Source organism: Jaculus jaculus, chromosome 9 (assembly GCF_020740685.1).
Source record: "Jaculus jaculus isolate mJacJac1 chromosome 9, mJacJac1.mat.Y.cur, whole genome shotgun sequence".
NCBI classification, from domain to species: Eukaryota; Metazoa; Chordata; class Mammalia; order Rodentia; family Dipodidae; genus Jaculus; species Jaculus jaculus.
Genome location: NC_059110.1, coordinates 32,859,009 through 32,875,413, shown reverse-complemented (window position 1 = coordinate 32,875,413; position 16,405 = coordinate 32,859,009). Strand labels below are relative to the sequence as shown.

The following is a 16,405-nucleotide window of genomic DNA, read 5'->3' as shown; positions in this document are numbered from 1 at the left end:
AACAGTAACGGCAATAAGATCCTATGTATAACTAAAGTCCATATGAAAACTACCCATTGAGGGCTGAAGAGATGGCTCTGTAGTTAAGGTATTTGCCTGCAAAGACTAAGAACCCAAGTTCAATTCCCCAGTACCTGCTTATAGCCAAATACACAAGGTGGCATATGTATCTAGAGCTCATCTGCAGCAGCTAGAGGCCCTGATGTGCCCATTCTCTCTTTCTCTCTCTCTCTCTCTCTCCTGGGTGTGGAGGTGCACACCTTTAATCCCAGCACTAAGCTTAAGAATTTCACAGCTGTTTTTGCTCTGGTACTCATAGTTATTCCACAGCTATTCTGTGTCATGCTCTGAAGTGAACACATGACTGAGCCTGGCCGACAGGAGCATTTTTTCATACTTTCCCCTGGATTACAGCGTCAACCATGCTGCGGGGATGGGCCATCAAAAATGATCAGAAAACCAGGGGAGAGGGGGTGCATTTAATCTCAGCACTTTGGAAGTAAGAGATAAGAGGATTATCATGAGTTCAAGGCCACCCTGAGACTACATAGTGAATTACAGGTCAGCCTGAACTAGAGTGAGACCCTACCTCAACCCCCCCCCAAAAAAAGGAAAAATCAGATCAGACATGCGGGGCTCCTTCCTGTAACTCCAACAGTTATTAGGAACGTTACACTCTTCCTACTGCAGTTGTGACAACCTTCTTGCCATCAAAAGAGGCGAGCTTGAGTCAGGCATGGTGGCTTATGCCTTGAATCACAGCACTTAGGAGGCAGAGGTAGGAGAGTCATTGTTAGTTTGAAAAGAAAAAAAAAATTGAAAAATATATTTATTTATTTGCTTTGACTTTTGGAACTCAAGTCTCACTCTATCCCTGGTTGATATAAAATTCATTCTATAGCCCAGCCTGGCCTCGAACTCACTGAGATCCTCCTACTTCAGCCTCTAGTGCTGGGATAAAAGGCATGCGCCACTGAGCCAGGCAAGCAAAAGAAAAATCATATTTAAAAGACTGCAGATGATACCTAAACATGCTATTTTCAACAACATATTTATGATCCCACAATTCCTTCTTCATTCTTTTGTATCACCTCTACTGTATCATTACATCAGCATGAAATATGCTCTAGGACTCCTAGCCTGCCACAAAACAAATAAATTATAAACTACTCTTCATCCTATAGGCCCTCCCAGAAATAGCTTCAACTCTCAGTTCCCTTTGATAGCAAAATTTCTGGAAAGATTTTTACAACTCCAGTTCCTCCTGTCCCCACTCTCATTCGAAGCTCTTAGCTTAACTTTCCTGTGAATACCTTAATTCTTCTAATGGCAATAGTGACTTTGAATCGGATCTGTTCTCAGCTTACTTATCTGCAGTAGGTGGCAAAGTTCATTACCCCCTCCCTAGAAGCACGCCTCTCCCTGGCTGTGACTGCACTCACCCATTCATTCTCCTCTTTGATTTCTTGTTTCTTTACTGGTCTTTCCTCATCTTCCCTGAGTCTGAAAACCAAAATTATCTATAGCTTAAGCCTTATACCTATTCTGTTTGGAGACACCTTCCACAGGTGAAATCATCATAGTGTTATATTTTTTAATATTTGAGTGAGAGAAGAGAAAGAGGGGGAGAGAGCTGCAGAGATTGCTTAGTGGTTAAAGCACATGCCTGTGAAGCCTAAAGACCCAGGTTTTATTCTCCAGGTCCCACATAAGCCAGATGCACATGGTGGCACATGTGTCTAGAGTTCATTTGCAGTAGCTAGAGGCCCTGGCATACCCATTCTCTCAGCCCCCTGCCCGCCAGACTCTAATAAATAAATAAAAATAAAATATTTTTATTAAGGGGGGGGGGTGCTGGAGAGATGGCTCAGTGGTAAAGGCACTTGTCTACAAAGCCTAATGACCTGAGTTCAATTTCCAGTACCCACGTAAAGCAAAACATACAAAGTGGTGCATGCACCTTGAGTCTGATTGCAGAGAGGCTGTAGGCCCTGGTACATGAATTCTCTCTGTTCTATCTCTCTGTACTTGCAAGGAAGGAAAGAAAGAAAGAGAGAGAGAGAAAGAGGGAGGGAGGGAAGGAGGGGAGAAAAAAGAGGAAGGGAGGAGAGAGAGGATGAGAGAAGGGGAGCCAGGGTCTCTTGTTGCAAACAAGCTCCAGATGCAATGTACTGCTTGGTGTATAAGGCTTTTCTCACAACCTATTAGCTTTGCAAGCAAGCAGTGCTAAACCTCGTGCCATCTCTCCAGCCCCTCATCATGGCTTCTGATTCTCTAGCTCCTGACCTATCTTCTTGTGCCAGACTTTCATGAGGAAAGGTCATGAGAACGCCTCCACCCTGGTGTCTGGAGGGGAGCAAATACCTAAGGATGCAGAAACTGAACCTGACTTCCATCCCCAAGCCTGCTGGTCCTTCGATGCTCCCTAACTCTGGGAAACACAGTGGCATTCCTCCAGCTGAATCAGCCTCCGCTGTGTGGCAAGGGTGACGATGCATGTCCAGTTTGTCAAGCGCATGCTGCTCTGGTTGTGAAAGGAGTTTATGACCACACAGAATAAGTAAACTCGTGCCCGGCCTCCCCCAGTTACGAGAGGTCCTGTGACCATCCACTCTTTCACACAGTTGCCATGAATGTTTTTAACAAGAAGTCTAAAATTGTTCCAACAAGAAATGTCTGCACCACCGGAGAGAATTCATGCCTGATACTGAAAATCTAGTCAAAGGTCTCTGGCTGGAAAGGTTATAAGCCCTAGACAGAAACTGCTACTATTGATTGGCTAAATGGTTGTCTTGCTTATCAAATTGCTCTCTAAATATTTTTTAGCATATTTTACTTTTATTTATTTATTTGACAGAGAAAAAGGGAAAGACAGAGTGTGTGTGTGTGTGTGTGTGTGTGTGTGTGTGTGTGTGAGAGAGAGAGAGAGAGAGAGAGAGAGAGAGAGAGAGGGAATAGGCATGCCAGGGCTTCCAGCCACTGCAAACTCCAGGCACATGTACCACCTTCTGCATCTGGCTTATGTGGGTCCTGGGGAATTGAACCTGGGTCCTTTGGCTTTGCAGGCAAATGTCTTAACTGATAAGCCATCCCTCCAGCCCATGCTCTCTAAATATTTATGTTTATGCACAAAGATGAGTGCTGCTCTCACCTTTGGTCAGAAAAAGCTTCTTTTTGTGGCAGGTGGTGACTACAGGGAGACTCAATTTCATCAACGTCCTAACAGTAAGTGACGTCGAGTGTTCAGCACTAAGAGACAACTCTGTCACCCTCTCTAAGGCTCAGGGAACACTGCAAAAGAGGGGGTGGAAAGAACAGAGGAGCTAGGGGATGGGGAGGAGTGCTTTTGGAATGCTTGTGTTCTGGACACAAAGTGGCCTCTGCATTCTTGACCTCACAGACTATTGTTATGTGCACACGACCTGTCCACTATGGAGCCCAGCATCATTGCATCATGGTTGACAGAGGACGGCAAATAATAGTAACAAGACATGAGAGTGGGGTGAGGCAGGGGGCTGGGGAGATGGCTCAGCCTTTAAAGGTGCTTGACCAGCAAAGTAGTGGGACTGGTTTGGAAGGAGGAAGGGATTCAGTGGAAGGGGATGGAGAAGAGAGATGGGAGAAGATAATGAGATGGGGATTAGGATCAAAGTACATAATTTATAAAATATAAAGGTATGAAAATTATCAATAAAAAAGTTTAAAGAGTTTAGACAATGGAACACTCAGGAGTCATAGATTGTAACCAGAAAGTTTTCAGTGCCAGGAATGAGATACCCTTCAGTGAATTATTGGCCAAGGAGGTCCCTGATGCCCCCAAAACATTATAGGCCATTGCCAAGGCTCTTGGTTTCCCGCCAGAAATAAATGGTAAGACCCTATTGCTGAAGACTCCACATATTTTGGCTGCAATATCACTTAGAAATCCTGCTGGAGCTGAGCTAAAAACCTCCTCCATGTAGACCAGCTGACAGAAAGCTGGAAAAAGCCATGCTGTATGTAGTTCAATGGGAGAGAGAGAAATCACCAGTGAAGATACTCAACACTGCAAGCCTTATCTTTGGCCAGCCAGGCCAAATGAGCCAATGGGTACAATAGTGGCATGTCTGTTATGGGGGAAACCAACTGCCCGCTAATTTGACTAGAGGCTTGCTCCAGTGGAAGGAATACATCCCTGATACTGAAAACTTAAAACAGGGGTAGTCATGAGCCCTAGGGGTGTAACATCTGCTGATGTCTGGAAAAATGTATATACTATGCTTATCAAACTGCCCAGTAAGCACTTTTCTTAATATTTATACCCTTATATTAACGCTACTCTCACTTTGGGTAAAGAATCTTCTCTTTTCAGATGGCAGTGACCTTGGGATGACTCAGAAGGTATCATAGTGCTGGAAAGAAGTGACTGGAATACTGAGTAACATCTCGATCACACCTTCCAAGGCTCAGGGTCTAATGCGGAAGAGGTGGTGGAAAGAATGTAAGAGCCAAAGGAAGGGTAGGAATCCTTACAATGTGCTCCCTTCAGACATAAAATGGCCTGGATATCCATGACCTCATAGTGCCTGACACTACCTACACAAGACCATCATAAGAGGAGGAACAGATCATGACATCAAAATAAAAGAGAGACTGATTGAGATGGGGAGGGGATATGATGGAGAATGGAACTTCAAATGGAAAAGTGAGGGGGGGAGGGTATTACCATGGGATATTTTTTATAATCATGGGAAATGTTAATAAAAATTGAGGGAAAAAACCTAACAAAGAGGTTAAGTGCTTGCCTGTGAAGCCTAAGGACCCTGGTTCAAGGCTCGATTCCCCAAGACCCACGTTAGCCAGATACACAAGGGGGCACATGCATTTGGAGTTCATTTGCAGTAGCTGGAGGCCCTGGGTCTCCCATTCTCTTTCTCCCTCTCTCTATCTGCCTCTTTCTTTCTCTGTCACTCTCAAATAAATAGATAAAAATGAACAAAAAAAATGTTAAATGACAAATGTCAAAGATAAATAGAACCACATCACACACCCCATATATAGTTCAGGATCAATCATTTTGCTGTACTGAACATTAGGAAAATTTGGTGAGGTTTAGAAAATTACAGCATTAGCCAATATAGTAACACATGCCTTTAATCCCAGCATGCAGAACACTGAGGAAGGAGGACTTTAAGTTCAAGGATGAAGGAAGGAGAGGAGGAGGGAGGAACAGAGGGAGAAAGGGAGTGAGAAAGGAAGGAGGGGGAGAGAGGAGAGGGAAGGAGAGGAGAGGAGAGGAAGGAAAGAAAGAAAGAAAGAAGGAAGGAAGGATAGATGAAGGGAGGGAGAAAAAGAGAAGGAGTAAAGAAGAAAGGGGGAAGGGAAGAAGGAAAAACATATACACACTTTGGCAGAAGCACCTTGGCTAATTAAAATACCTGTGGGGATCTCGACATGGAATCCAGTCCACCTGAGGGTCGGGGACATCTTCCAAGTAAGGGAAAATGCTTTCCCTAGTAAACTTCCATCCATAAAGTGCATCCTCTGGAGTCACAATGATCTGAGCGCCCTGTTCAGAAGCAAGGATGTATACATTGGCGTAACAGAGACAACTCAACACTTCAGCCTTCCTCCTGCGCCCATGCCCCTGCCGTCAGGGAGGCTGAGCAGAAAGGAAGACATACCTGCCGAGCCGCCTGCTCAACTGCCGTCTCCAGAATGTCTATGTTCTTGTTCATGAGAAGCAAGGCATCTCTCCGAGAAACAGGGGTTTCGGTTTTGTTTGGCAACAGGACTGCATGTTCATACACAGCAGCTATGAAAGTATCCAGAGCACAGACGGGTAGGGTGATTAGGGCCAAAAGCAGTGCAGAGGTTGGGAAAGAAGTGATCATGGCCAGAGTTTGGTGTGTTCTGGAAAGTGAAAGCAATACTTGGGATGTATTTACAGAAGGTAGAGTGATGACGTAACAGATGGCTGTCAGCTACTGTCTAATCCTATGAATGCAGCCTGCCTGGCTACCTTTGAGGGGACTGTTACAGTTTAATGAAAAGAATTAGGAGGAATTAACCAGCATGTACTATTCATGAGATTAATGTCAAATTTAAAAGTCAAAGCTCAGTTTAGTGACCTACACCTGTAACTTGCACTTGTGAGGCTGACAGTCTGGGGCCAGCCTGGGCTACTTAGGAGGTCCAGGCTAGCCTGGGCTACAGAGTGAGGCACTGTCTAATGCAACGTGTCCTTACTACATGAGAAGAGGGCTTTGGATGGTTAAACTTGATTATCAGCTCGGTCAGATTAAGCGCATTACAGAGACATGCCTTCAGGTGTGTCTGTGAGGGCATTCCAGAGACGATGACTAGGGGAATGAATGTGAGCTGAGTGCTGGCGTTCCCCCACTCTGTGCTTCCTGGTCCTCGGAGATGAGAAAGTCCCAGCTTTGTGCCCCCATCACCATGAACTCTGCTACATCTCCCCTCCTACGATACACTGGACCCTCCAGATCTGTAAACCCAAAGAAATACTTCTTCCCTCAAGTTTATTTTCCCCCCCAAAGAAGGGTCTCACTCTGGTCCAGCCTAACCTGGAATTCACGATGTAAACTCAGGCTGGCCTCAAACTCACAGTGATCCTCCTCCTACTTCTGACTCCCAAGTGCTAGGATTAAAGACGTGTGCCACCATGCCTGGCTTCAAGGTTTTGTGCTGTCAGATGTTTTGTCCCAGCAGAGAAAAGGAGGTGAACATACTACTGTGATTTATAGTGCATGTCTCTGTCTGCCTGACCACACCATCTCCTGTCTAAGTCCAGGGCGATCTTGCTCACAAACCAGCAAGGGACTAAGATCTTTGTTACATAAGTAAGCAGAAGAGGCAAAAACAGGCAAGTGCCCTAATCACTGAGCAATCTCTCTGGCCCAGGAGAGGCAAAAGCAAACCCTTGAAACAACAGATGAAAGAACAGACTAGGGCCACTTAACCCTTACCAGGTGCCACTCGCTGCGGCTGTCACGCTGTTTCTGTGATGCTAAATCTGAACAAGCTGGTAGATGCTCTCGCTTAGCCTGGATAAGCTTGTGTGCAACTGAGATGTTTAGATTTGAATTCAAAGAAACAATGGAAGAACTAAATATAGACAAGAGTCCAGGCAGAGGAAGGAGGATCACTGTGAGTTCAAGGCCACCCTAAGTTATCATTGAACAACAATCTTCCCTAAATAGTTTCCTCTAACCCTCAACCCTAAATAGGCTAGCATTAGAAGCAGAGTTGAATGTAAAACGCCCCTCCTAGCAGGGCATGGTGGCGCACGCCTTTAATCCCAGCACTCAGGAGACAGGTAGGAGGACCGCTGTGAGTTCAAGGACACCCTGAGACTACACAGTGAATTCCAGGTCAGCCCAGACAGAGTGAAACCCTACCTCAAAAGACCAAAATACATAAATAAATAAAATAAGAAACAAAATGCCCTTCCTGTATAGCCTCATACATTTGTGTACTTGGTCCCCAGTTCTTCAGGAAAGTTGTGGAACCTTTAGTATATGAATCCTTGCTGGAGGAAGGATGTCACTGGGGGTGAATCTGGAAGTGTCGTAGCAGTTCTGTCTGCTCACCCTCTCTCTGTCTCTCTCTCTTTCCTGTCTCTGTGGAGATGTCATGGGCTTCCAGCCCTGGCCTACTATATCTTCTTGCCATGATGAAACTTCCCCACTAGAGGTAATGGAATGGAACCCTTGTCCTTCCATAAACTGCTTCTGATTGGGCGTTGACTTTCCAGCAATGAGAAAGTAACGGACACACTAATGAACATAGATCAGTATTGCAAGTGGCTCCAACTGAGGGCTCATCTCAAGCAGCCTGAAAACTCACGCCTTAGTTTCATTAGTTCATGTGCTATGTCAAGATATATTGCTTCCAAGCCTTACTATCCTATGGATTTGTTTTATAAAATGGGTACATGGCAGTACTACCAAAGTATTGTCACAAAGCTAGTCTTCAGGTCATCCATTTTCATGATTGTATGCAAATGAATGTGTCTCTTCCTCTTTACTTGTCAGTTTATTAAATTTAGTAAAAAAAAAAAATAGTTATTAGAAGCTGGATGTGGTGGTACATGTCTTTAATCCCATTACCTGGGGGGCAGAGAGAGGATTGCCATGAGTGCGAGACCACCCTGAGACTACATAGTGAATTCCAGATCAGCCTGGGCCAGAGTGAAACCCCACCTCCAAAAACAATAAAATAAAAAGTTATATTATCACATCCTGCTTAAGAGTTGTCCTGATTAACCCACTGTTGGATGAAAAGATTATAAACTGAAATGCATTTAAAGCCGCCTAATACGACAGCTTAGCAACAGTCCACTGTGTAATAGCATCCAAGAGGATCATACAGCATATCAATGATGTGACAAAATATCAAAATTCAGTTTTCAAAATATGACTTCTAAGAATGCATCGTCAGAAAGTTGAAAAATCTGGGCTGGAGAGATTGCTCAGTGGTTAAGGAATTTGCCTGTAGAGCCTAATGACCAGGGATCAATTCCACAGTACCCATGCAAAGCAAGATGCATAAAGTGATGCAAGTATCTGGAGCTCATTTGTAGTGATTAGAGGCCCTGACATTCTACCTTTTGACAACTACCATTAAGAGATAATATTAGATCTTAGTTTTAACAAATAAGTTTGTAGAATGACACTTTATTAGTTTATAAAATTCAACAGTTATTCTTAACATCAAGTTTCCTACCTTAGTGGGTTATTCGGAAGAAAAAATGAAAATCTAATCATGAAATTACCACGCCAATGCAGTAGGTGTTCCTGGGCATTTACCCCATGAAAATGAAGTCCAGGTTCCCATGAAAACAAAAGCTGTTCATGAACATTCAGAGGCATCTTATTTATAATAACCATAGACTAGAAACAATCCCTATGTCTTTCTACAGACCAACACACAAGATATCCATGCCATTAGGACACTGCCCAGCAGTATATTTCAATGACCTTGTGTCGAGGTGGGTGTGTTTCATATATCTCAAGTGAAAAAAAAAAACAATCTCAAAATGTTCATACTGATTCCAGTTACACACTTCTTGAAATGATCTGACTACAGAAACAGGGAACAAGATTAGTGGAAGTGGGTGTGGCTGGAAATGAACATGAGGGCTGTGGTGATGGAATGTGCTGAGTCTGGTTATGCTACTGAGCCATACCTTCTCCAGGAACTGGGAGGTGGTAGTCAACTTCTTGTTGCTGGGACAAACACCTGACTAGAAGCAGCTTAAGGGAGGAAAGGGTTTAATTCCTGTTTACGGTTTCCAGGGGAAGCTTCACAATGCTGGAGGAAGCTGGCTTTCTTCATCACACATCCACAGCCCAGACAACACGATCAGCACCAGCTGACTCTGAACACACAGGGCTAGGCCGACCGCAAGGTCCGCCCCTGCTAATACACCTCTCCACCAGAGCTCCGCCTGGCAAACACTCTAAGCTCTAAGTAGAAAACTTCATCGCAAACACCCATCCTTGCGAAACTTGGGGACAGGATAGGCATGATAACCTTGTATGGTTTCATACACCTACATGTGAATTGTTACCTTTTAAAAGGATATTTTTTAATAACTTAGAATTTGAACTTAAATTGTTTTTCCTTTGGATTAATTTGTGCTGTATATGTATAACATGATCTTAATATAAAAGATACCTTTTCTCGGTTTTTTTTGTTTTTTTTTTTTTGTTTTTTTTTTGTCTTCAAGGTAAGGTCTCACTCTAGCCCAGGCTGACCTGGAATTCACTATGTAGTCTCAGGCTGGCCTCGAACTACATGCAACTCATTCTCATAAACGGTTCATATTCATTGGATATTCTTGATACATTGATGACTATGTAAAAAGCTAAGCTGAGGCTGGGAGAAGGCTCAGCGAGTTAGAGTGATCACGGCACAAGTGTGAGGCCTGAGCACCCACCTACCAAGACAAGCTGCACATGCCGTGACCCCGTGCTCGGGAGGATGAAGACAGGAGGCCCGTTACCCCTCTCTAGTCAGACTGTGTAATCAAAGAAGAGAAAGCTCCAGGCTCAGTGAGAGACTGTTTCTGGAAAATACGGCTGGCGAGTGTTTTAGGACACAGCACACTTGATGTTTTCCTCTGCACCATGCACGCAAGTGCATGTGGCACATGCTTCTGCACACACATGTGCATACACACACACACACACACACACACAAAATGTCAAAACAACAGAGATTTCCTCTGGTGGTTTTAACCAACTTGTTTTCATAATTGCATATGTTCTTTCCTCTATTTTTCTCATCATTTTATACTTTAAAAAAAATCATTCAAGACTGGTGAAATTATATAGAGGAAGTTATTTTTATACAAAGCATCTTTTTTGTTTTGTTTTGCCTTTTATTTTGTACATATTTAAATGTACACAAAAAGAAAGAGAACAGTGAAAATGATTGTTGTGTAACCATCACCTAGTTTAAACAGTTATTACAATTGTCCTGGGGGAGGCTGAGGCAGGAGGATTATAAGTGTTACACTAGGCCAACCTACTGGACATAGTTAAGTACCAGGACAACCAATGTACAAAGCCATCTATTTTTTTCTTAAAAAAAAAAAAACATGTATTTTCATGTGTGTGTACACATTTACTAGGGTTTCTTTTTTTTTTTTTCTTTTAGTTTTTTGAGGTAGGGTCTCACTCTAGCCCGGGCTGACCTGGAATTCACTATGGAGTCTCAGGGTGGTCTCAAACTCATGGTGATCCTCCTACCTCTGCCTCCTGAGTGCTGGGATTAAAGGCGTGCGCCACCACGCCCGGCTTTTACTAGGGTTTCTTACCACTGCAAATAAACAACAGAAACTTGGGCCTCTTTCTGTGTCTGGCCTTACACAGCTAGGGCACTAAACCTAGGCTAGCAAGCTTTGTAAGCAAGCACCTTTAACACTGAGCTGTCTCCCCAGGTCCTTCCATCTTTAGATGATGCCAGGATCAGAGGCATGTGCTGAAAGAGGCTTGCTGGGAATGAGAATAAAAAGGTTTCATAAAAACCCCAGACTCAGGGATGATTTAGCAGGGATGAAGGGATGATTTAGCAGTTAAGGTGTTTGCCTACAAAGCCAAAAGACCAAGGTTTGATTCCCCAGGACCCAGGTATGCCAGATGCACAAGGGGGAGCATGAATCTGGAGTTCGTTTGCAGTGCCTGGAGGCCCTGACATGCTCATTCTCTCTCTCTATTCATCTCCCTCTTTCTCTCTCAAATAAATAAATAAAATAAAATATTTTTTTTAAAAAAAACTAGACTTTGGGCTACAGAGATAGCTCAGTAGTTAAGGTACTTGTCTGTAATGCCTAACAACCTGGTTTCAATTCCCCAGTACCCATATAAAGCTAGATGCACAATGTGCTATACCCATCTGGAGTTTATTTGCAGCGCTAAAGGCCCTGGTGCACCCATGTTTGCTTGCTCTCTCTCTCTCTTCTTGCAAATAAATATTTTTTTAAATCCCTAGACTTTTTGCATTGACATTGAATTCTCAGCTGATAATGCGTAGCAGACTGTGCTCAAATACCAGGTTCAGGCCATGGAACCCTACCGCTGGTGGTCTGTGACTCAATAACACTCCTCCGGGCAAAAGCAGGAACTCTAGCCGGGCGTAGGAGCACATGCCTTTAATCCCAGCACTCTGGGAAGCAGAGGTAGGAGGCTCACAGTGAGTTCGAGGCCAGCCTGAGAACACATAGTGAATTCCAGGTCAGCGTGGGCTAGAATGAGACCCTACCTCAAAACAACACACACACACACACACACACACACAAACACACACACACACACACACACACACACACACAGAGGCTGGAGAGATGGCTTAGCGGTAAAGCGCGTGCCTGTGAAGCCTAAGGACCCTGGTTCGAGGCTCAATTCCCCAAGACCCATGTAGGCCAGATACACAAGGTGGCACATGTATCTGGAGTTCATTTGCAGTGGCTGGAGGCCTTGTCATGCCCATTCTCTCTCTATCTGTCTCTTTCTCTCTCTGTCACACTCAAATAAATAAATAAAAATAAACAAAAACTTATTTAAAACACACAGCAAAAAAAAAAAAAAAAACCATAAATGAAAACCAGAAAAAAGAACAGGAACCCTGGACATTCCCTGGCATACTTGGCCTTTTGCCAAAAAGAAGACAGGACAGCCCCAGCCCCAGTGGGCATAGAGAAAAGAAAAGCCCTAAGAGAGGTCAGGATGACTTGACTTGGTTTATCAAGTTCTGGCCCTGTTCTGTGATCCACATTGGGTTCAGAGGACCTGTTCACACTCTGTCCTACACCCACTGGGAAAGGGAAAAGGTTGCCTTATAGACTGGATCTCCTTCTAAGGTCTATGGGCCCAGCAGTATGTAGGAACACAGAAGTAAAAGGTTCATGAGACATACAGACTCCAACTTTCACAGTGAATGCCAAAACCCCTTTTATAGCAGTGCCCTTCAGCCCTTGGTATCCCCATGTGTTTACACTTGCCTGGTGGCATGAACTGGAAACCCATAATAGCCATAACTTGCCCCTTTCGGATCAGTTTTGCTCATCCTCTTCCTATCTCACTAGGAAGCACTGCATCCACCTACGCCATCAGGCAGACTCCAGGCGTCAGCCAAGATTCCCCCTAACCCACAGCAGCAATCTTGTCTGGGCCTCTCCTGGATGCCTCCGTGTCTCTTCATCTTGGATCACCTCCGTGGTCCAAGCCATTCTCTGAACACTTTCCAAGTTCTCCCTCCATCTTCCTTCTTGTCTGCCTCGGCACTGTCCTCACACACAGACACACAGTACTGAAAGGGAAGTCTATTCTGGCCACCCTCGCTTACAGCTGGCCACTCCCACCTCCCCAGTCTCCTTCGTCCTGCTTCCATGTCTAACCTTCTCCCTTGCTGACTGTCTGCAAAATGACATTATTATTATCTGTGTGGAGTTTAGACCCCAACACCTAAATCAACACCAGCCAGTTGCTGTTACATCATGACTTGTTTTTCAAGAACACTGCTGTGAGACAGAGCTCTGACATTTATATACTGTTTGCTCTTTCCACTGGTGTATGTCATAAAAAGGGACACAATATATCCTAGGCATCTATGCAGCTATGCAGTGTCAGTCTAGAGAAGGCACTGAAAAAGAGCTTAGGAGGCTGAAGATACAACCTGTTTGATAGAATGCTTTCCTTATACATGAGATTGCACATTCAATTTCCAGCATTTGGGGTGCTTGGTGGCATATGCCTATAACCATAGCACTTGGAAAGATTAAGCTACATTGAGAATTCAAAACAGCCTGGACTACCTAACAGCCTGTCTCAAAAAAGGAGTATTTTTGAGCAGGATGTAGTGGCACATACCTTTAATACTAGCACTCAGGAGGCAGAGGTAGGAGGATTGCTGTGATTTTGAGGCTAGCCTGGGACTACAGAATGCCAGGAAAGCCTGGGCTAGAGTGAGACCCTACCTCCAAAAAAAGGAAGGGGGTATAATTTTGAATGACTACATAAAACCATTTATTCTGTTTAAAAAGCAAAGGGAAATGTGGCCACTATATTATGAAATAGATCAGGAGTTATGAGAGTTAGGACCGAGGAGATGGCTCAGTGCTTAACAGTGCTTGCTTCACAAGCCTGATGACCAAAGTCCAGATCCCCAGAGCTCAGGTAAAGCAAACAGCACATGTGTCTGTGATCCCAGTACACTTGGCAATGGGAGGCAGAGCCAGGGGAATTGCCAGCTAGCTATTCAGGCATGTGCAGTGGCAAATAGGAGAGACTGTCTCTGCCAGGCGTGGTGGCACACACCTTTAGTCCCAGCACTCAGGAGGCAGAAGTAGGAGAAGCGCTGTGAGTTTGAGGTCACCCTGAGAATACACAGTGAATATCACGTCAGCCTGGGCTAGTGTGAGACCCTACATCAAGAGAGTGAGACCCTACATCAAGAGAGAGAGAGAGAGAGAGAGACGGGGGGGGGGAGCGTGCGTGCGAGAGACCATCTCAAAAAGGTTGGAAGGCAAGAACTGATAACCCTAGGTTGTCCTCTGAGCTCTACAGATGCACATGGCACAAGCATACCCATACATACAGCACACACTACACACTCCATTAAAAATAAAAAAGGTGGGGAGCTAGAGAGATGGCTTAGTGGTTAAGCATTTGCCTGCAAAGCCAAAGGACCTAGGTTCAATTCCCCAGGACCCACATTAGCCAGATGCAAAAGAGGGCTCATGCTGTTTGCAGTAGCTAGAGGCTCTGGTACACCCATCCTCTCTATCTCCTGCTTTCTCTGTCAAATAAATAAATAACAAATAAATAAATAAAAAGGGCTGGAGAGATGGCTTAGCAGTTAAGCGCTTGCTTGTGAAACCTAAAGACCCCCGTTCCAAGGCTCAATTTCCCAGGACCCACGTTAGCCAGATGCACAAGGGGGCGCCGCGTCTGGAGTTCATCTGCAGTGGCTGGAAGCCCTGGTATGCCCATTCTCTCTCTCTACCTCTATCTCTCTCTGTTGCTCTCAAATAAATAAATAAAAATAAACAAAATAAATAAATAAATAAAGAGGCTGGGCATATGTGGTGCACGCCTTTAATCCCAGCACTCAGGAGGCAGAGGCAGGAGGACTGTTATGAGTTCAAGACCAGCCTGAAACTACATACTGAATTCCAGGTCAGCCTGAGCTAGAGCAAGACCCTACTTTGAAACACCAAAATAATAATAATAATAATAATAATAATAATAATAAATTTAATTTTAATTTAAAAAAAAAGTAGTCGATTTGATACTCCACTTTGATTAGCAGCATGAATTTTACAGTTAGAGGGCGTTTCCCCAACATGTATTACACAGTCATAGTTGGGGGCACAAGGGTACTTTTTTGCTAGAGAGATAGAATACATCTTAAATCATATGAAAACAAGCCTAGAACAGAGAGACATCAAAGTTGGAATTGAATGGTACTATACCAAGTAATGTTTGTAACTGGTTAGAACTGGAAATTAAAGTTATAAATATCATTATCTTGTACCTGTACTCACACACAAATTTTAGAAAAAACAAGGGCTGAAGAATGCTTTCTTTCAGTTTTTGCAGGGTAGACAGGAATTTTGTCTTTATCAAAAGAGAAAAAGAGAGCCACCTGACATTGTGGCGCAGCCTTTAATCCCAGCCCGGGGGAGGCAGAGGTAGGAGGATCAGCATGAGTTCACTGGCCACCCTGAGACTACAAAGTGAATTCCAGATCAGCCTGAGCTAGAGTGAAACCCTACCTGGAATAAAGGAAAAGAAAGAGAGAGAAAGAGAGAAGAAAAGCTCTCAGGGACAGGACCTGGAGAAACGTCTCAGAGCTAAAGACACTTGCAGGTGAAGCCTAAGGACCCAGGTTTGTTTCTCCAGTACCCACGTAAGCCAGATGCTCGTGATGGTGCAATGGCTAGACGCCCTGGTACACTCATTCTGCCTCTTTCCCTCCCTCCCCCAGAAGTAAATAAATAAAACATTTTAAGAAAAGATCTTAAGACAATCAAGGCATGGTGGTGCACGCCTTTAATCCAAGCGCTCAGGAGGCTAACGAGAGAAAATTTCTGTGAGTTCAAGGCCAGGCTGGACACTAAAGAGAGTTCCAGGTCACCCTGGGTTAGAGTGAGACCCTGCCTCGAAGTAACAGAAACATAAAATAAATCTCAGAGCACAGAAAAATCTATCTTAAAGAATTGAACTTACAGTAATTACTCACCATATTTGAGTCATTTTTATAGTTTAGTGTATGCCATAAACTTCATTTTTATCCATATTAATTAAAAAGGCACATTCATAGAGTCAGTTCAAAATAAAAACCCCAGACCCAATGACAACCTCAAGGACAAGTTTCATCACTGAAAAACACAGGCCTTTGCTGATTTTCTTACTCGCTTTCTCAAAGTTCATGCTGGCTCAGCAGGCCAACTTTCCGGAACAACAGGAAGCACATTTTTACTCAGGATCATGCAAAAACAGATTGACATTTCCAGGGTGTTCTGTGCGTCAGAGAGTAAATTCTTCCAGCACTGGTCCTCAAGGCCAGCAGCAACTGACTCCTAACCTCTGCCAATGACGGACTTGGAAGGCCAGATGTCATTGGACCAACTCCCAGCCTCTGCCTGCCAGACTTGTAAGGCTAGATTTCATTGGGCCAACTTCTAGCCTCTGTCTACTGGACTTGTAAGGCTAGATTTCATTGGACCAACTCCCAGCCTCTGCCTGCCGGACTTGTAAGGCTAGATTTCATTGGGCAACAGAGCAGTTCGTTCCTCCTCTGTAGCAGTGATATTTTGAGGTTTAGACCTGCAGTGAGGAGGAAAAAGAAAGTATTGGTCATTAAAAAAATAAATAAATGAAACTAAATGCTCAGT

The 16,405-nt window shown here is 44.1% G+C and overlaps 2 protein-coding genes across 9 annotated transcripts in view; both read right to left on the bottom strand.

The window, feature by feature from the left end:
• LOC101604029 (vascular non-inflammatory molecule 2) overlaps nt 1-15,874 on the bottom strand; it is a 36,288-nt gene extending 20,414 nt beyond the window's left edge. For 2 of the 4 annotated variants that reach the window (XM_045159229.1, XM_004651330.2), the window contains exons 1-3: nt 15,751-15,870; nt 5,664-5,892; nt 5,418-5,548 (exon numbers count right to left, since the gene is read on the bottom strand). In XM_045159229.1, the coding sequence (XP_045015164.1) occupies nt 5,418-5,548; nt 5,664-5,873 (341 nt within the window). In that variant the 5' untranslated portion in view covers nt 5,874-5,892; nt 15,751-15,870. Of the gene's footprint in view, nt 1-5,417; nt 5,549-5,663; nt 5,893-15,750 lie in introns of all 4 variants that reach the window. The other 2 variants (XM_045159230.1, XM_045159231.1) reach the window with 2 other exon arrangements.
• Slc18b1 (solute carrier family 18 member B1) overlaps nt 14,749-16,405 on the bottom strand; it is a 34,211-nt gene continuing 32,554 nt past the window's right edge. For 4 of the 5 annotated variants that reach the window (XM_045159235.1, XM_045159232.1, XM_045159234.1 and 1 more), the window contains one exon: nt 14,749-16,337. In XM_045159235.1, coding sequence (XP_045015170.1) covers nt 16,271-16,337 — 67 coding nt within the window. In that variant the 3' untranslated portion in view covers nt 14,749-16,270. The remainder of the gene's footprint in view (nt 16,338-16,405) is intronic. The other variant, XM_045159233.1, reaches the window with a different exon arrangement.